The sequence below is a fragment of the Stegodyphus dumicola genome, chromosome 9 (assembly GCF_044657685.1).
Source record: "Stegodyphus dumicola isolate Sdum_Otavi_A_Nest chromosome 9, ASM4465768v1".
Taxonomy (NCBI): domain Eukaryota; kingdom Metazoa; phylum Arthropoda; class Arachnida; order Araneae; family Eresidae; genus Stegodyphus; species Stegodyphus dumicola.
Genome location: NC_140776.1, coordinates 140,464,608 through 140,486,920, shown reverse-complemented (window position 1 = coordinate 140,486,920; position 22,313 = coordinate 140,464,608). Strand labels below are relative to the sequence as shown.

The window sequence follows — 22,313 nt, the reverse complement described above, 5'->3', positions numbered from 1 at the left end:
ACCACCTGCCTAATGACGAGCAAGATAGAATCCGACAAGTGGTAAGTGAATTTGCTTCCTTATTTAGTGATATTCCAGGATTTACCCAGGTTACCAACCATAGTATTGACACCGGAGATGCATTGCCGGTTCGTCAAAAACCATACCGGTATGATAAGAATAAGGAAAAAATTATAGAATGGCATATTACCGATATGCTACGTAAAAAGATCGTAACGCCTATCTCAAGTAGTTATGCTAGTCCGGTGGTTTTATGTAAGAAAAATAATGATTATCCTTTGGAGCATCCAAAAAGGTGGAGATTCGCTATTGATTACCGTAAATTAAATTCCATAACGAAATATCCGGTATATCCGTTACCGATTATAGAAGAAATTTTAAGGAACATAAAATCAACCAAATTTATGACAACTTTAGACTTAACGAATGGTTATTTTCAAATAGGGATCAGGCCTGAGGACGTGCCTAAGACTGCTTTTATAACCAAGTCTGGCACTTATGCATTTTTGCGAATGCCGTTTGGCCTTTCAGGCGCCCCAGCAACATTTCAGCGATGCATGGACATTGTGTTAAGACCTGTTCTCGGAAAGTCCACATTTATCTATTTAGACGATATCATTATTACTAGTGATAATCTAGACCAACATGTACAGGATTTAAGACAGGTGTTTTCTTTATTAAATGAGGCCGGTCTAAAAGTTAATGTCGAAAAATGCAAATTTGCAGCCCCTGAATTAAAATATTTAGGTTACAAAATATCGCAAAAAGGGATCGAGACAGATGAATCAAAAATAATCGCTGTACAAAAGTATCCGACTCCAAACACGGCAAAGAAGCTCTCTTCTTTTCTAGGACTTTGTTCATATTATAGGTCCTTTATAAAAGATTTTGCGGCTATCGCTGAGCCATTGTTAAAATTAAAAAGGAAAAAGGCAAGATTCTCGTGGACGGCCGAAGCCAATAGTGCTTTCGAAAAATTAAAACAAGCATTAACGCAAGCCCCTGTGTTGAAATTTCCTGAAAAGGATGAAAATTTAGAAATTTCAGCGGATGCTTCGGATTATGCGGTAGGAGCGGTACTTTCGCAAAATCAGCAGCCAGTAGCATTTTTTAGCCGAACTTTAAATCAAACACAAAGAAACTATTCCGCGACCGAGAGAGAGGCACTTGCAGTTCTGTTAGCAGTGCAAAAGTTCCGAGTCTATTTTGGAAAGGCGCCGATAACAGTATATTCTGATCATGCGGCGGTAACTAGATTGTACTCTGGAAAAAATTTATCCCCAAGGTTAATAAGATGGGCACTCAAGCTGCAAGAATATAATCTGGTAATCAAGCATACCCCCGGAAAGGAAAATATCGTAGCAGATGCCCTGTCACGAATTAAATTAGACGAACAGGGTAATACCGTAAAAGTTGCAATGCTGACAGCGTGTACAATAAATTCCCGAGAAACTGTAATAACCGAACTGGGTAAGGATCCTGAGTTTGGAAGTATTTATGAGTATTTGAAGGATCCTGAAAATTTTAGCCACCAAGATATTGTGGCGATAAGAAATAGGGCGGCCCATTACGAACTAATAGATGGTCTATTATTTTATACAAAAACTACGAATTCCAACAACGAATTTCGACCTGTTATCCCAGCTAGTCTTAGATTAAATATCCTGCAAGAGCTCCATGACAGCCCTTTAGCTTCTCATGCTGGTATTCGAAAAACTACTCAACGCGTACGCGAGGCAGTCTACTTTCCTGAACTGCAAAAGTTAACAAGGGCGTATGTCCAGTCCTGCCCAACATGTCAAGCCGTTAATTATATTAATTTCCGCCCGGCCGGGTTTCTAAATAGTATTAAATCCGAATTTCCAAATGAAATAATCGGTATCGATTTATTGGGCCCTTTCCCAAAAAGTCAGTTAAACAAAAGTCGCTATCTCCTTGTTATAGTTGATCATTTTAGTAAATGGACCGAAATTGTTCCCTTAAAACGAGCCTCCGCGAAATTAGTTACCGATTCTATTTTAAATAAATATATTTTAAAATACGGGGCGCCCCTAAAAGTTATATCGGATAATGGTCCTCAATTTGTAAGTAATATATTTGAAGACATGTGCCAAAAACTGGGCATACGTCATTTAAAAATGGTCCCGTATCGGCCGCAATCAAATATAGCGGAACGGGTCAACAGAAATATAGTGAAAATTATCCGTAGTTATGTTAAAAATTTTCATAAAAGCTGGGATAACTATGTCAATGAATTTGCTTTCGCCCTTAGGACCGCAAAACATGATACAACGGGCAAAACTCCTGCTGAGTTATTTCTAGGCAGAAAGATTATAACACCGTTAGATAAATTATTTTATGTGCAACAAAGAGCCCCAGAATTTAAAATGGGTGATATAGAAAAACTAATTAAGGAAGCAAAGAAGAATACGGAAGTAGCACAAAGAAAACAGAAGCTCTATTATGATTTGAAACGACGGGGAGTAACTTATAAAGTAGGGGATGAAGTACTAAAAATTAAGCATTCACTTTCTTCAGCACCAGAAGATAAAACTGCCAAATTTTTCCCACGCTTTGAAGGACCATATGTTATAGAAAAAATAACTCACGCTGTTGTAGTATTAAAGGCAAGAAATGGCGAAACCTGTTCCGCAAACATTGACCAGATAAAACCATTCTATGACCGTAATAAAATGCAAATCTTTTCAGATCTTTTGCAGGATCCGGTACGGCAGACACCGCAGGTACAAGTTCCAGAGGTGGGAAAACGACAAGTACAAGGGCAAGCCAATGAGAGACAGAAGCAAGTGAAAAGAAAATTGCCCCGCGGAAAAATTGAAGGTACAAAGAAAAAGAAGTCGTTCCACCGTCCAAAAAACAGAGTTCACGAACACCCCCAGAATGAAGAAGGGAGAAGGACGACGTATGTGGAAAAGACCGGGAGAAAGGACGGCAACTATAACCCGGCTGTGAAACGGAAGATTGACTCATCCGACAGAACTCTCCGCAGCAAAAGTCGCCGAACTGCGGAAGGGCCATCAGCGGCGGAGGAAAAAGTACAAGAAAAATTTGAACGGCCAACAACGAGGTCCAAGCAGGATCACGACAGAAGTTTCCCGGTTCCACCAAGACCAGCTGCCTTCAAACGGCCAAGACCACAAGCAGAGGACAGAAGGAAGATGTTCAAGGGTGGCCGTAGTGGTGAAAAACGGAAGCTTCCAGAGGAAAGCACTGAAGGGCGAGCCCGTACAAGAAGGAGGATCAACCAAGCAACGGTCTGCAGCACCTTTAAAGACTGGGCCCAGAAAAGGATGTCTGAATATTACAAAGATAAGTAAAATTTTGTGTTACTTTACAAACTTAAGTTAATCTTTCATTCTTACTGCAAGTGGCAGATTTGAAGAAGTTTTACCTCATGCGAGGTCTACCTTTATCGCCAAAAGGGCGAGAAATGAGTTGTGACCGATTTTCTTATTATGTTTTTCAATTACTCGCGCGTAAAACTAAAGTTGATGTATAATAGCGTTGTATAAAGACTTAAATATTGTAAAAAGTTATTGTATAAATTTTATTTAAAACATTCTAACAAGAAAGAAGTTTTAGTCTGAAAGACTTTTTGAAATGTAGTATTATTTCAATGTAGAAAGAATTGGCACTTGCTTTGAAAAGAATAGAAGTTAACAATGTACTACTAATGTATGTTTTCAAATGTGTAAAATTAACGGCGTCTTGATATGTTCTTGTATACATGTGAACTGTTATTTTGAATGTTTAGAAATAACGTGATATGGTAAAAGTGAAAGTAATGTTAAAAAATTTGTTATTCGTGTGACTGTAAAGATTAAATCATGGTGAATATGTGTTAAAGGTTGAATGATGTAGTTAGGCTCTCTGACGCTACACTTTAGAGTTAGCCACTTTCAGAATAGTACCTCAGGGTCTAGAGTTGAAATTAGGGTGTGTTAAGAGGTCTCGTATGTTGAATTTTAACACGTTAGTGTTTTGATTGTAGGAGGAAGTGTTGAACACATAGACAGAAACACATTCGTGTTTGGTGTTTTTACAACACATGTCAGAGAGCACGGGGAGAGATAATTAAAATAGTCATGAATGAAATAAGAATGTTAAGAAAAGTATATTCTATATGTTATTTGCAATGTCATTCTGTAACATTTCATTAAACTAGTTTTCCTTCCAGATCTCTGGAAGGAACCAGAATTGAATAAAGCTCCTGTTTTGATGCAGTACAGATGAAAAAGAAAAAAGATTGTTGTATATTCCGGGAGCTGCTATTGTAACAAATTTCTTTCTTTTAAATTTTTCTAGTTTCTAGCGAAGCATTTTTTGTTAAAGGTTGGCCTCGCGTTAGTTTCTAGAGCTAAAAGTTTTCAACAAGGTCGTTTTAGACCTCAGTTTCAAACTAATTAACTCTGGCGGGAAGTATGTAAGGATCTTAAGTTTTACTAACGTTTATTTTATTTTAAATCTTTACTATCACTTCTTATTTTCTACTTCCGGCCAGAATTATAAGCGTGAAGGAGTTTATGCAAAGTTGTCTGGCGAACGCCAAGTATTTAAGTGTGGCCTTTTTGCCAAGCAGAAGAGAGGAAGCCGTGAGTTCGAAGCAGGCCGCTTACCTTAGAAGTTACGCAGTTGCTACTTTGCCTTCCAGGCCAGAGGTTTTAATCCTCTTGATAAATTAAACGTATTGTAGTGTTCACAGTCTCTGTGCTACATACGCTTTCTGTTATTATAAGGCCAATCTTATTCTAAAGTTAAATTAGAGTTTAGTTTTATTTTGATATCTTTTAAGTTAGACCCCGAGTGGAGGGTCATTGTATTCCGAAGTACGGAAGTCATTGTATATAAAGAAAAAAATAAAGGGTTTTGTATACCCTTCGTCTGTATCCTGTCCACTTACTACAATTAGTGAACATAGCTTTAGTAAGCTCTCTGTTCTAGTCAGGTCATTGTATGTTTCCGAAGAAAGTTAGAAGAAACTTTGAACCTGATAACATATTATTCAGTTCATCACAAACTTTCATAAATATCAAACACATTTTAATACCCATAGAAGATGAATATAGATAATCCATACAAACGTGCTTTGCTACATTTTTTTTATTTTCGTGTGGTGAATCTGTCAGGTCTGCAGTAATAAAAATTAATAGTGTGCATGGTGAACACTCTATTAGTATAAGGACTGGCCAGAAATGGTGTAAAAAATTTAAAGTTGGAAAAATGAGCGTTGATGATGAACAATGTTCAGGAGGTCCTGTTAATTTTGATGATGCCATTCTTCGAAATCTTGTGGAGTCAGAGCCACAATTAACAGTGAATCAGATCGCAGAAAGGATGAATTCATCTCATGGAATAGTCTTTCGTCATTGAAAGAAGATTGGGAAAGTATCCAAGCTTGGAAAGTAGGTACCACATGAGCTATCCGAAGCTAAATGCCAACAGCGAATAAACATCTGCACTTCTCTTTTATCGCGTATCAAAAGAAAGCCATTTTTAGATCGTTTGGTAACAGGTGACGAAAAATGGATTATTTATCATAACGTCACAAGAAAAAGAACGTGGACAGATAGGGATAAATAGCCGATTCCAACAAGCAAAGTGTCTTTACATCCCAAAAACATTCTTTTGAGTGTTTGGTGGAATATGTATGGTAATTTATTTTGAACTGTTAGAAACAAATCAAACAATTAATTCAGAAGTTTATAGTGAACAACTTTGCTGTCTAAACTCAGAAGTGATCAAAAAACGCCCATGATTGGTGAATATCAAGAAAGTTTTGTTTCATAATGATAACGCTAGACCGCATGCGGTTTGAACAACGCTGCAAAAAATTAGTGAATTGGAAGCTTTTGCCACATCCTGCTTACTCCCCAGATATTGCCCAAGTGATTTTCACTTATTTCTTGCCTTACAAAATTTTTTACCGGGAAACAAATTAAATTCTGAACATGATGTACACAATGAACTTTCAAGTTTTTTTGCATCAAAACCAGAGTCTTCCTACAGCAATGGCATAACAAAGTTGCCGGTAAGATGGCAAGACATTGTAGATAATGGAGGAAAATATATAATTGATTAAAATGTTAAATTGTGTTTTTTTATATTTAAAAATGTGCACAAATTTATGGACTGACCTGATGAGTGTTATTTTTTAATGTATCAGGTAATCCTTAATTAATAATTAAGCTTTGTATTTTAAATTGCTTAAATGTGTTTTCTTTTCATATGTGCTGACTTATTATAAATATCAATAGTTTAAGAATCATTTTCAAAAAAGTCATAAGACCTACCAATTTGAACCCAATAAGTAACCTTTAACTGTTGCGTATTATCCCTTCGACCAGCCAGTTAGCATGATTTTGGTGCCAATTATAGATGACAATGTCATTTAGAATTATGTGATTGATGAAATTTCCAGTTGACAAAATAATGCATGAATACTCTTTTCCTTTTCATCTCTAAAAAATTGTCACATTACATCAAGGTTGTTGCATTAATATATAAGTGCCAATTTTGGTACATCACAATAGGCTGTTTAGTTATCCTTCTACCTAATACTACTTCACATAGAAGAATTTCTTTGCTGTCTGAGCATTATGCTCTTAAATTGTGTGTAAAGACTATTTAAGATTCAATAAAATTTTATTTGTCCACTTAATGGTGGATTGTAACTAAGTTATAGAATGTATTACTGGAAGGAATGATTAACTCCCTTTCGTTAACATTAACAAATTAGGTGACTTACATTTTAGTATTACAGTTACATATGTATGAACACATATGTTTACTTCACTATGAATGAGTTGTAATTAACCTATTTATCTTTTAAACTCTACTTTGCATGATCTTAATGTACATAACTGCCTTCTCTGAGCAAATATGTATAATCTGAATCAAAGAATATAGTGTTTAAATTAAACTTGACAATTAGTAAAACTGAAAAGTAATTGTCATATGTTTACTGTTAGTGTTAGCAGGTGAAAATGAATTTTTGTTTGCTGTAAAGAAATGCTCTGAAGATTTGCATAAGTGATGTACCAAGCATACTTCCTATAACTGTTATCACATGGTGAATTTCAAATATGATTAAGAATTTAGTAATTAAATTAAATATGATTGTTATATGCAGTTTCAAAGAAGGATTATTTATCATTTAACAATTAATCAGCAAATATATGCCATATAAAGGCATTTGATAAATGTTAAAAGGAAAAATAAAAATATGCATAGTATAAGAGACAAGCTGCTTACTGCATATGGTTTTTTTAGTTTGTCTTTGAGTTTATTATCTCTGTATTCATAATAGCATTATATTTGATCCAAATTCTATCTTTTTTATTTTGAAATTTTTAAATATTTAATATTAAGATCTTATTCTGCCATTAGTATTAAAGATTAGCCAAATATTGATGTAAGTAAAAACTTCATGAACTTTTGTGTACTCTTATGTAATATACTTATCTATCATACTATACGTTTTTGTTTTAGGAGATCATGGCCATAACCACAGTCATGGTTCAGCACATAACCATGATCATGATCATGGACATGGGCATTCTCATGGTTACAGTGAGCATTTTTGCATATTTGTTTTACATATTTAATTCAGAGAAATTTATGTCATAAAATCACTGTTTAATTGTTCATAAGATGTTTTTATTTGATTGGTCATTAGCTATGTGCTTTTATGATCACATATATTTTCATATTTTCTCGTATAAAAAGTAAGAGTTTTGAATGCTGCATAATTAATTGTTCTCACAGAATAAATTATAATTAGTTTTGTAGACCTTATTTTTTAGGCATTTTTATATAGAAAAACAGCTAAATGCTACATTTTTCTCCATTTTATAATAACAAAAATGTGCATTTTCCATTCTCTCACCTAAATTGATTGAAATTCTATTGAATTCTATTGAATATGATCTATTGAAATTCAATTATTAGTAATTTAGCCTATGTTTTTCTTTTCACATACCTTTCTATGTTTGTGATTCCTATTTCAACTTCCAAAACTTTCCACCACCCACTGTTCATATCCCAAAGTTGAATTTAACCCTTTGTAATATTATTAAGTTTATACATAGGTATCATGCTGGTTGGAATTAGTTTTCGCTGAATGAACACCAATACATAATGGGCAAGTTTATGAGGCTTGTCGACTTGATGCAAGTTCAGTATAGCTCTTTGCTGTGGTGGCTGAGAGCAGACATATGTATAAATGACAAACTGCTTACTGAAATGGTTAAAAAAAAAAAAAAAAAAAAAAGTCTGAAATGGTAGGAAAAAAAAGACTTTGTTGGTTGAGAGTAGACATACAATAGCAAAGGGTTAAATTGTTAGCAAAGGGATAAAATGCTTAACTTAAAGCAGTTCTTTACGGAACTTGCAGAAGAATGCTGATGTTAATTTAGAGCAGGTTTTCTTAAACTGTGGGTGACCTGCAGCAGGAAGTTGCCAAAAATTTTAGCAGTTTTGATATTTCTTTAACTTATTATAATAATTTTACAATTACCAATTATTTTGACACAATGTGTCTAAAAATAGATAAAGATAAGACGATACAGACAAAGGAAAAAATGAAAACATCTTTTTATAATATAAACATTCATCTGTTAAAATTTTCATATTGTTCTATGTCTTAAAATTAAAGTTAATGAGCTAAAACTGCAATAGTATATTACAGCACAAGTGAAAAAATTGACACTTTCACTTACACGTGTGTCGGATTTACGCATCTCAGTGATAAAAAGGGGTCCCGACTGAAAAACGTTTTAAGAAATCCTGATTTAGAGAGGAACTTCATGTTGTCAGGCTTGAGCCATGTAAACTGTTCATTTTGTTCAACATTTTTTTATTTTATATCCATGATAATGGAAACCTACTTTAATGAAAATGGGGGAAGGGGGATGATTTTAAAATATTGCACTTATTTTATCACTGCAGTTAACCCAGTTTCATAAATTTGAATTATTTTTTCTAGTTTACCATTGAATTTGCCCTCCAACTTTCTTGTTATTTTTAATTTTTGACTAATGACTATAAATTGAAAGTCTACACCTCACATGGGACATGCCAACAAATGGCCATGTGATAAATTCCCTGAACACTGGTAGTTTGACCTTGTTTCAGTTCCAGGCGAACAGGCTTGCTGCATAGGCATTTTCTTTATTTCCCTTATGTGAGCAAGTTTCCCTTAGAATGTCCTTCACAAAGGCATCCCTTCTCTTAGGCATATAGACGTTGAGTGCTTTGCCATAATCAAACAAACCAACCATTTGTATGGTGCAGTTGCACAGAGCAAAACTAATCCTCCTTAAAAAAAAAAAAAAAAAAATTAATCTAAGATGTTCCAAATATTGCTTATTTGTATATTTCTTTTCAATCTCAATGAACCTTTTCATCGCACTATCAAAAGAATTACTGGTACCATTGACTTCAACCTATTTACAGGCTGTATACCAATATTTAAGTATGTTTTTGAAATATTAATAAAAGATCATGCTAGATCAGGCTTTATCATGCTATGTATCAGAATATATATATATAACACAACTGCAAAAAGTGCGGTTCAGTTCAGAAATGAATGAGAGGTCAGTCTGCATGCAACCATTGTTCTTGCCTTATTATTGATGTGTTTGGTGAATAGGTCTATAATAACACATCATGTATGATATCATTTGTCTTTCCTCACGTAGGGTTTACATCTTCAGTTCCTCATCTTTACATCTTGGTCGAAGTGCAACAATCCTCTTATTTCCCATCATCCTTCTGCCTGCAAGACTGTCAGTCATGTTAAGTTTTCACACTCCTTAACACATGCACACACACACATATGTATATATATATACAGAGGTTATTACACATTTTTGTAACTATTTTAATTTTTTCCATGAATTTATTTATTGATTTTAAAATACAAACATTACTGGCATACTTATTGAACAACCTGGCATGTGTGTGTCTACTCAATTTGTGTTTTTTACTCTAAAACCATTTCTGTAAAATGTGGCCAAGCTTGCTGTGCATTTTTTTTTTTCTTAATCTCAATATTTTTTCAACTTTTATAGTGTATGTTTAACAATGATTAAATGTCCATTTCTTATTGTATTATTTTATTCAGATTTTATATTTGATGTGTTTATAATTCAATAAATTAACTAAATTATATGTATAGTTTTTAACTCTTATATACAAATAATAATTTTCATTTGAAGTTTTCTTTTTACTGTAGATAAAGAATGTAGAGATGAAAATCAACTTAATAATGGAGGAAATAGTCAGATTATGCATGGTAAGGGAATAATGCATTTTATATCTAGTGTAAATAGTTTATACAATTTTTATAGTGTTTCAAATATTCAATCAAACTTTGTATCTATTTAGCATATACAGTTGAAATTTATGTCAAAATTTTTTTCACTTTTATTAGGAGTTTTTCTGCACATACTGGCTGACACATTAGGAAGTGTTGGAGTTATTGTTTCTGCCATTTTAATGAACCAGTTTGGGTGGATGATAGCTGATCCTATTTGTTCAATGTTCATTGCTACTCTTATTGGCTTTAGGTATGTTTCTATAATATCACATGGATGTGCTTTTTCTTGTTACTTTCATTATAATAGTATAAAAACATATATATGTATATATAAGTGGGTAAATAAGTACTTTAAAAACACTATATTTATTTTTAATGTGTCTAATAAGCATGTAATTCAGCTCTTTCATGATGTAGGTCTGTTATAATTCAGACTAATGTTTTCCTTTAAATACTTTATAAAATGAGTGTAGTAATTTATCATGCAAGATGCTAAACAGGTACAGATAGAATCTAGGCTAGCACCATACATAATGAAAACTTAGCTAACTGTTAAGTTTCAGCCTTAGGTGAAATTCTAAGGACACGAAGAGGGGGTCCAAGGGTCTAACACCCCTTTTTCCCTACCATCAGCCTCTCAAGAGCATTTCAGTTCACCATGTATTTTGAGTGCCCCATTGTCACACAGACATTATCCATTTACAAACATCCGTGCCTTTTCTGGGATTTGAACTTGGGTCCTTTGGTGTGACAGCAACACTAGCCGCCATCTCATCTAAGCAGCAAAATATTAAACATATTCTTTATTGATTAGTTAATGATGATAATTCTTAAATGATAATATTTCCATCAACATAGATCATAACCCTCTGAGCGTTATGACCCGCTTTATCAGGTCATCAGAAGTTTTGCTACTTGGCATATATTAGCTTACAATTAAAGGTATTTTGCTTTCTTACTTTCTTTAATAATGAACATATCATCTTAATGAATGTAAGTTTATGAAAATACAGACTAAAGTAAGTAATTATACAAACACAACTGATGAATGCTGTTTAAATATGGGTCTTCATGATGGATCTAAAATTTCAACATGTTTCCAATCATATGTTTTGAAATTTCAAATCATTATTAGAAATATTAAATATCTAAAATTTTTGTCTTTGAGATAAAAACATATTGTTCACAACATTATAAAATTACTGGCTCAGTAGGTTTGTTAATAAGCAGCTACATAATTAATTTGAAGGGGGCATTTGAGTAGAATTCCATGTCTCTGTTGATACTGATCATTGTCACACTTATGCTTTATTTTACTGTAGAATGTCAAATGAGATATGCTTTTAACTTATACTTTGTTACAATGTAGAATTGTCATTTTTCTGTTTTTGATGGGATGTTTAAATAAGATGCACATGTTAATTATTTCCACTGGGGAAAACTGGGAAGTATTTTCAGTAGTTCAAAAACAAGATGTGTTTAATCTGAAATGAATTTTTTTGGCATATTATGATGCTTAATGATATTTTGTTAAATGAACACTTTATAAGATGGACAGTTTTGCAGTGATGTTAAATAAAAGGGTTGTTGAAGATTTCTGTATAAAAATATTTTTTCAGTTTTATTTCCAAAAATCCTTTTATGCTTTTACGATGATTCGTTAGCTTCATAAAAAACAATATAATGGCTTCAAATATTACTACTAGTTTGTTTAAGTATGTTTTTAAATATTGTTTTAAAAAAATTACATTCCTTATTTTCTTACTGTTTGGCTTAACGCCATGCATACCTGTTCAATGTAATTTTTTTTTTTTTTTTTTTTAGTTTAAGCATTTATTTCTTTTTATGCATAGGTAACATTTTTCTCTTTTTAAATACCACTGTAGTAATTTATGGTACTGAGGCTTAGTTTCGTTGGTTATAATCTGGTTCTCAAGCTAAACAAAATTCTGAAATTGTTCCAATGCACATATTCATATCTTAAAGATTAAACTGAATTTTCTCGTTTTTCTGAAGTTGAAATTATCTTCAGAATTGTGTTTTATAATATTCAGAAACTCATACATTCATTATATGACAAGGATGGTTAATTTTGCATTGTTACTGTATTGTGGCATGCCTCATTTTATTTTATTTTTTATATTATGTTAATCTGGCATTATTATAAAATTTTGACTAATTTATTTCAAATGAAACAGCTTGGTTTCTCATATCTGCTGAACATATTTATGTAATTTTAGTTAGAATTTTTGACATTTAGTAAAAACTGTAAATAATTTAAACTTTTTTTTTTTTTTTTTAAATTTAATTTCTGCAATGGATTTTTCACTTATTTCAGTTTGGTAAATGTAAAGTGATTATTAGTTATTCGTATATACATGATATGCAACAATATATACCTGGGATCTATACTATTGTAAACATAACATTTAATATGTTGTATTAAAATAAGTTTGTTTTTTGTTTTTTGTTTTTAATGTCTTGTAAATCATGAACATCCATAAATATATTCAACTATTAAGTGAATGAATGCTGTTTTCAATAAAATGTTTTTAGAAACTGTTTTAATTATTGTAAAGTGTATATCTGTGGTCTTGCTGAACTCTCACAACAATGTTCCTGCTTAATTTTCAGCGTTCTTCCATTACTTAAAGATTCAACTAGTGTATTAATGCAGCGAACACCCAAAGCTCTTGATAGTGTTCTTCCTGGTTGCTATCAAAGAGTATGTATTTATTTTTTATTCCACAAAACTAAAATAAGTGTATTTCTGTGAGAGCTATCTGTTTTTTGATGATAACTATTTATTCTAGCTTCAGTTTTGGAAAATATTGACTTTAAATGTGCATTTGAAAACACATTTTACTTCTGAGGTTTAAAATATTTAGATCTGTTACCTCTCCTTTTCTATTGAAGGGTGTATAAGCCATTCATCAAGGAATAATTATTATGTAAACAGACAGAGCTTGGGATATAAACATTTGCCTTTTGGTTATCTGTTTGAATCCTTTTTTTATTCTTTTTTTGCTACTATGTAGGGTCTTTTAGGGTTACTATGGGAGGTTCTATAACACTTTGCATTGCTTTTATCGCCTATATTTGGTCTACTTCCCTTTCTATTTTGGAAAGCCTTAACTTCAGTTTATTATGACAAGCAAGCAAAGCATGGTTTATCAGATGAAGTCTACACTTCCATGGGAAATGACCCAATTACTATATTTATTTCTTGCTATCAACATTGGTCACAGTTACACAAATTTTAAATTGTTCACTCCTATTTATACTCTCACTGTTTTTTCCTGTCATGGCTATTTTGCATGCATTTCTGAAAGCTGTTTGATTATATTTTCAAGTCAGAAAGCACAAAACAAAACTAATTAAAGAAAAACTGGTTAGCAATTAGTGCCATACTTTTTAGCCATAGGATTATCAGATTTTTTTTCTTAGTGCAAATTTTTAACATTTTCATGTTTAGTTCCTTTAAATTTTCTTTTGTATTTGAGATTTTATGCATTTTATAGTTTTTGCCAGTTATTTAAAATTGCAAGCCAAATGTATGTAGTGTGTATAAACTTGTGTGTGTAATAATTTCTGTATCTTGATGACTGGAAGATAGCTATAATGAATTTAGGCAGTGGGTTTTACTATGTCATTAGGGTAATGGCTCGTTGTAATAACTTGGCAAGAGCTGGAGGCATCACTGGCCTGACTGATTTGCTTAAAGCAGCCATATTGAAACAAGTCTGCACAAACATCATGAAATCTGTTGATAAAATGTTTGAAAGTTCAAATAGGGCAATTAAAAAATTGTAATTTTTTAACATTTGTAATTTTTTCAAAAATTCACTAGCATTTTTAGGGGAATGTATGTACAGCCAATCAAAATTTTGAAAATCCTAATTAATGTGATTCTTGGTAAAATGTACCTAAAAAAAAGACAGGATTCTTTGTAACTTTGCATGTAATTATTTTTTTTAAATCAAGACAAAAATTGTTCATACTTTAATGAAGAAAATTTTGCATATATATATGGCATAATATTGAAGCATAATCAAGAAATTAAATTTTTAACTGTATGTTTACTTTTAAAAATTCGACATAAAAGTGGCTTTAGCATGAAATCACTTGGCTCTAATTAAAGGGCATTTCCTGTAAAATGATAATGAAAATTAATAAAATGATTTTCATTGTTAAAAATGTTTTCATTATGTGTAGTAATATTTTATTTATTTTCAATATCAAGTATTTAATGAAATATAAGAAAGCCAGTATTTTGAATGATGTTATCCTTTCATTTTTTAAGTACGAGATGTATTCGGAAACTAAGTACCGTTTCGAAAAAAAAAAATAGTAAAACAATTTTTTCGAATCCAATTTTATTTTTACATGAAAATACATGTCTTAAACTATTTTTCAACATAGTTTCCGCCAATGATCAAACACTTGTCATAGCGGGTGAGCAGTTTTTGTATACCATCGTCAAAGAAACTTCCTGCCAGTTTCGATAACCACGACTCCATAGCATTTTTCGTGTCATCGTCATATCCAAAGCGCTTGCCACCAAGCTCGTGCTTCATGTGCAGGAACAAGTGATAGTCGCATGGTGCGAAGTCCGGGCTGTACGGCGGGTGATCGAACTGCTCCCAATGAAACTGTCGAATTAACGATTGTGGAGCAACACAATTCCTTTACTGAGCATTCCTCTTCGTTTGTTTTGAATGGCACGCCTTAGTTTTGTTAAAGTCTCACAATATCGTGCCGCATTAATGGTTTCACCTCTGGGAAGAAATTCAGTAAGCAAAACGCCTTTCCTATCCCAGAAGACAATGCACATGATTTTTTGTGATGACATTGTCACTTTGAACTTTTGTTTTTTCGGAGAATGAGTGTGTCTCCACTCCATCAATTGTTGTTTCGATTCTGTTGTGAAATGACACACCCAAGTTTCATCACATGTCACAATTTGGTTTAAAAAGTTTTCTCCCCCGTCACTGTACCGCGTGAGAAATGTCAGGGCACTACCAAGTCGCTTTGTTTTGTGAACATCAGTGAGCATTTTTGGAACCCATCAGGAACACAGTTTGCGATAATTCAAGCGGTCAGACACAATTTCGAACAAAACAGTATGTGAAATTTGTGGAAATGCCTCTGAAAGAGTTGTCATTGTGAAGCGTCTGTTCTCATGAATTGCTTCATCAACTTTCCTTACCAAATCATCGGTGACAAGAAAAGGCCGACCACTCCGAGCCTCGGCGTGGACATATGTTCGACCTGCATTAAATATTCTTAATCACTTTCTCACCATTCCATCACTTATCGCGTATTCACCGTAAACTTCTCTCACTTGACGATAAATTTCGGCCGGTTTAACATTCCTCGCGTTCAAAAATTTAATCACGGCACGAATCTCACAGTCAGCGGGAGAACTAATTGTCTTAAACATTTTGAATGTGCAGAGAAACTGAAAACACAACATAGAGCAACCAAAATGGCGACAATTGAAAGTCAGTGAACAAGAAAGACTAATATGCGCATCCGCGGGACGCCTACCACAGCACTGCGACGACGCTAGAATGAAACGGTACTTAGTTTCCGAATACGCTACGTATATTAAGTGTTTTGAAGCATATTCAAAAAGCAGAATAAAAAAGTAAGTGTATTTTTAAACACTCAAAGGAGCAAGAATGCAGTTGCTATCTTGGTAAATGGCCTAAAAATCATGGGAATGCAAATTGTCACTTTTCAGGGATTCTGCAAAGGATGTTTGGTGTTGACCATTATAATATTGGAATAAAATTTGACTGTCGCTTATTGAAAAAATATAAAGAAAATAACTTGTGTTGTTTGAAAAGGAGTTCTGTTGAAGAAATTAACTTGAGAAAAATAGACATTAATTTTTAATAAATTTTATCTACAGATAATAAACAGTCAGTTTGTCCCAAATTTTAAATTATCAGAGTTTTGAGATTTAAGCTGTTTGTATAAGTTTATCATGAATTAAAACTGAGCTGTTAAGTTGACTGCCTTAATTTTTAGTTATTTATATTTAGCTTTTAAATATTTCTTAATATGTAGCAAATTTGGAAAACATATTATTTTAGTTCTTTTGTGCATGTAAAAAATCAAAAATTGTGACGCACGTATTCTGAAAAGAATATCTGGAAATATACATCTTCCTCCTCAGGTAATGCAGTTAGAAGGTGTGTATAGTGTTCAAGAGCCAAGATTTTGGACATTATGCAGTAATGTTTACATTGGAACAATAAAATTAGAAGTTGCACCCACAGCAGATGCGAGGTACCTCCTCAGCCACACTCACAACATTTTTACACAGGTAAATAACTTTAGTATTATTATATAATCTGGAGCATTGTTTTCATTTTTAAAATAAATAAAAATCTTGACTAGTTTCAATTGTTACAGTTTGTTATCCCCCTCCAACAGTCTAATTGTAAATTATTAGAATTCATACAAATAGCGTTGTTACAAATTCATTCTACAAAGAAAAATAGCATACTGTTAAAAATTTGCATGGATATCATCATATCTTCATTCAAATTTTTGAATTATCTAAATTATTTGAACATCTTATTTTTCATTGGAAAAAGGCAAAATGTTATTTTACAATAATTTCTTTGTACTAATCCAGAGTCTTTGGCTTGTTAGTTTAATGAGTCTGATTTTCAGTGCCATAATTATTTTTATTTTCCTTGTATTTTGTTGCATGCGGGAAGGTTCATAATAGATTGAATGCACACAGATCAGATGGTAGGTTAAGAATATTTATTTTTATCAAAGAAACACTACAAACTTCTGAAATTTTCCACACAAATAGTCGTACAGGTGTTTACAGTATCACTGAGTACAATCAGTAGTTACGCTTCTAACTACTAAGAACATTAAACACAATGCAATGCAAAGCGCATTTAAAGAGAAAGGTCTCAGTTCACACTAAACTAAAAACTCACAACAATAACTGAGAGCAGATGCTCTCTCCGGCACTATGTAGTTTTCAACAGACTGCCAAGATAATTCTAGTACTTTCTGCTTCTCGAAATTACTGGAAAGCAATATGATGGTCGAATTATAATTGCAGCTAATATAATGATCAATTACAATTCAATTACAATACCTATTGTGGTGATACAGGGGTTAGACCAAAGTGTCGCGAAATGGTCTCCAAGTATGGTGACTTTTGGCGATTTCTGACCTAATTACTGAGATACCCATGTACTCAATGTTAAATAGACTTTCCCCTGTATTCTTACTTTTCCTGCATAGCTTCTCTCATTAGATCTTTCGCATTACATTGCACAGAAAAATACAACAATTTCACATATAATTGCACTAAAACCATCTATTCTATGTACAAAATTCATAGCAATAGCATTCTTACAAATACATTCTTCAAAATAAACTAGCATAATATTAAAAATTTCCATGGATGTCATCATATCTTCATTCAAATTTTTTAATTACCTAAATTATTTGAACATCTTATTTTTCACTAGGAGGATGCAAAAGGTTATTTTACAGTAATTTCTTTGTACCAATTTAGTGTTTTGGGTTTAGTTACTATAATCACTCTGATTTTCAGTGCCATAATTATTTTTATTTTTATTCTTGTATTTTGTAAATTTAAAAATGTCTTTACATAATGAAGAAAAAAATTAATACTTGCCTGTATAATTCTTTATCATCCCCCTCCACCAAAAAAATTGTGGTGGGGCGAAAACGATACAATTCTCTAAGAATTTTAAATGATTCACTTTGTAGACCTGGAAAGTGTTTTAAAAAGAGACAAAGAAATTTAGTTAAAACTTCAACTAGGAACTTGTGGTCTTTCCAGTATACTGTAAAATTAACTGATAAAGAAAGTAGTTGATTATAAATCATTAGTAATAAATATGATGACTTATTTAAATATTGGCCTGATTCTCAGTTTGCAGAGCCATTTTAAGTAATCAAAAATAACATTAACAGAGTCAAAAATTTCTGTAATGGCACCTGTGGCTCCCAAATAGATGCAGATAAACCGCACTCATGCACGGAATGCTGACCACAACACTGTTGCACCAGAATTTCAAAATGGAATTTAACTTTAAAAGCATGCCTCATATGAAACAAAGCTGTGCGGATAAGACTTTCATAAAAGTAATATTTTTTACTAGATAAATGCATAAAATATGAAAGATTATTATACACATATACATGTATATAATTTCATGTGAATTAATTCTTTAGATTTCTGTCTTATTGATGAATTTTTTATTCTTTGTATTTTAGGTGGGTGTACGACAGTTGTATGTGCAAATTGACTATGCATTAGTGTAAGGAATAGTGATTTGTTAGTTTTTACTTAAAACCTTTTTACATATGTTCCTGAAACTGCACTGTTTAGCGGGATTTTCTACGGAACTCTTCATCAGGACTGAAACGTGTTTAATGTTAATACCATAGAACACGTTGATGGCCATGGTCAGTCTGATCAAACCAGTTGTTGGTAACCATAGTGATAAGTATCACTATACAGCTAGTCCTAAAAATTTCACCATCTTCAGAAATATTGTGACTTGGAGATAAATATAAAATAGTCCAGCTCTGGTACTTGAATATGTATTACTGTTTAAAAAATTATGAAATCAATGTAGCATATATTTTTTAAGTTGAAGATCCGAGTTCCTGATATTTATAATTGTGTAATTGCATTTGATTTAAAGCAAAACGAACTTTTTTTTTTAAAGTTTTGTTTAAATACTCTATTGTCATTTTTTAAAATTATATTTATTCACTAGAGTAAAAAAAATACATTGTAAAAATAATGTGTTGTAGATTTTTTAGTAAATTTATATTTTTACATTGCAAATAAATTAAAAGAATTAATTTATTGTCATGCAAGGAATTTATTGGAGGGGAGGGGAGGGGAATTCTAGCTGTTCTACTACTACTTTTAATCAATTTATATAAAATTATTATGAAAATATTCTCATATGTTAACTAATACTCACCAAGCCATTAAAATGTGCATTGTTCTATAATTGTGCTTTTTTCACCTTTTTTGAAAATCACATTCATGACTTAAAAATTATATTGATGTACCATCTGGAACTTTCTAATATATTATACTTAAAATTAATTTTTTTTTTCTTTTTTGGAACGTGAAATTTATTTTTATGGTCAATTTTAAATTGTTATGAAATTATTTAATATTAGTTTATTTTTTATAGAATGGTGTTTTTTGTATTTATATGAAACCATGTCCGAAAAGTTATTATTTAACTGGGTCCAATGGGCTTTTACTTTTGTTCTAGATATGCTTGTTTTACCTATGATTGGTTTATGGGAACAAGCTGAACTGCTTGAAAATCAGTACTGTAAATACTCTTTTTTTTTTTTTTTGACTTGCTGTATAAAGTAAGTGGCTTTTATGATATGAAAGCAAAGAAAAAAGGTGGGTTTTGTAAAATATTCAGGGTTTTTGTACATTATAATTGAAAATCATGTTTTTGTATTTCTACAAAAGTAAAGTATTTGTTTTTTGAAAAATTTCAATAAAAAATGGTTCTTTTTATTTTTCTATGAGTATTATCTTTCTTTCCTTTCTGTTTAAAAAAGCAGAAATGATTCAACAATTGAGTTCATAACTGAAGAATTAGAAATAAACCTACTTTTGCAATTTTTATTACATATGCATAATAGAAACTTGTAAATTGTTAACATTTTTGTAATTTAAAAGCAATTACAAATGGTAAACAAGATAACTAAGTCTCATACTTTTAAATGAAATTTTTACCAGACAGAAAAGCATTTGAGAAATAAAGTTTTTTAATAAAATTTAATTAAATAAGGTTACAGAGATGAAATTAAATCAGAATGAAGTTTATCAGCTCATTGCCAAAATTCATGTATTTAAATCTTCTGTTAAAAAAAAGTTTTATATTTGTTTGATAGGAAAACATAATTGCATTGATTGTTTACATTACTAGTAATTTAAACATTGAACATGCCATCATAAAACACCATTAGTTGTAAAATACAAGCCATCTATCTGCAAGACATGAAACTAAAACAATCTTTTCTTAAGCTGAGAAATTATTGTATCTATATTTTTTTGGTTTGAAACTTGCTTTGTTTTTAGGCAAGTGGTTGTACCTAATCAGTTACAATAAACCCTAAGTACTGATTTTCAAATGCATAAGTTCCTGCAACCTAACTAAAAAGCTTTCAAAGGGCCAAATGATTTTAAGTAACTTTTTTTACTAGAAAAGCTTATGATAATGAACATCTGGAAAATCACCAATAACTCTTGCTTTTAGGCCCTTGCTGCTGCAGAAAAAAAGTGTTATAAAGCTAAAATTAATTTTAAAATAAATTAAGAGCAATGATGAATCAATTAAATATAAGGTATTATTCTGATTGAAAGTAATATTGTTTAAAAGTAGACTCGAAAGGTTTAATGAGAGAAATTGCTACAAAATAGCGAGAAAGATTCATATTATAAGGATATATGTACATTTTTAACAAATGTACACATTTTTAATATTTATAATTAATTATTAAATATAAAAAATACATTTTTATTTTTGATTCTTCAAATTTGTTATTTATCATTATTTCCAAAATTGCATTACCTTGTAAATATAGTATGTATATATAAGATAAAAAAAATATGTAAATTAAAATTCAAATCAGCAATTTTAATTTTGATATTTCCCCTTTCCATCCTTTACTTAAAAATGATAATGTAGCGGAACTTAAAATTTCTGAAATCGAAATCTCTCTTAATATAATCTTCCATACTGAATAATTACACACTTTGCTTCTGCTTCTGTTTCCACTAAGATGGTGGTGTGCTGCTTTCTTCCTATCACAAATGTAAGTGTTCTGGAATGGGCACAGTGTGCCAGTTTGTGGCTGCAAAAGTTGTAACTGTAATAAAAGAAATGTGATTTTAAATCTGCTAAGAATTCATCTTATTGCATCTAGACAACTTCCAAGTTTATTCATTATATATCATTTGTGTGTACTTCAAATTCTATCCACGTCATTCTGAACTCATCACATTTTATTGAAGGTAGACAAGATAGAGTCACCTGTCCAGAAACCTTTGCGTCATCAAAATGTGTATAAAATGAAAGTGAGTTAATGACTGCCTAAAAGATTTAGTGTAGCAGTGGCTCAAAGATCAAACTGAGTGACTATAAAAAAAAATTCTCTCAGTTTATTCATCGTGGTATTATGCATGTGAAATACTCTTCAACCATTTTACATTTTCTATGTGTTGATTTGTTATCTAGCAATTGTTTTATTTTTTCATAGTGCAACTAAAAGTATCAGAAGAATATAAAATTGCAAATAATTTATTCTTTGAAATTTGAATAAGTAGTGTTGTTTTTTATATTGGATTTATAAAAACATGAAGCTGTTTTATGAAAATAAAATTTTATTTTATTGGAAATTTGTTAACTATTTAGTTAGTTTTGAATTTTAATTTTATTTAGGGACTTTGTTTAATTTTAATATGATTAATAGTTATATTTTTGAATGAATATTAAGAATTTTGGAATTATTTTATGACCAAGATTGTTGCTTAAAAAATTTAATTTTAAGAATTTTGAATTATTTTAAGAATGATGTGAATTTGACAGATAAATAAAATAATTTAAATTTATGTCTAGAAAATGATAAAAAATTGTTTTTGATAATAATGAAAATATTATATGATAGAATATTGTGAATTTTTATAACGAATTAAAATATTGATAACTTTAGAGTTGAATAACTATAATTAAATAAAAATGTGAAATTAATACAGAAAAGTAGTTTGGAATTATGGGAAATAATGTTATAATTGATTAACGTGTTGACTGCCATGGTACTTTTCGGATTCTGGTCCGAGAAGCCAAATCCATTTAATCATATTATATTATTAAAAATACTGATTATGATTTGTAACAATCATTAAAAAGTTTAC

General features: G+C 31.3%; 1 protein-coding gene across 2 annotated transcripts in view; it reads left to right on the top strand.

The window, feature by feature from the left end:
• Positions 1–19,910, top strand: part of ZnT86D (solute carrier family 30 member 7) — a 52,995-nt gene extending 33,085 nt beyond the window's left edge. For both annotated transcript variants that reach the window (XM_085824156.1, XM_085824157.1), the window contains 6 exons: positions 7,510–7,590; positions 10,256–10,315; positions 10,454–10,589; positions 12,974–13,064; positions 16,524–16,673; positions 18,626–19,910. In XM_085824156.1, the coding sequence (XP_085680282.1) occupies positions 7,510–7,590; positions 10,256–10,315; positions 10,454–10,589; positions 12,974–13,064; positions 16,524–16,673; positions 18,626–18,673 (566 nt within the window). In that variant the 3' untranslated portion in view covers positions 18,674–19,910. The remainder of the gene's footprint in view (positions 1–7,509; positions 7,591–10,255; positions 10,316–10,453; positions 10,590–12,973; positions 13,065–16,523; positions 16,674–18,625) is intronic.
• The last annotated feature ends 2,403 nt before the right edge of the window (positions 19,911–22,313 follow it).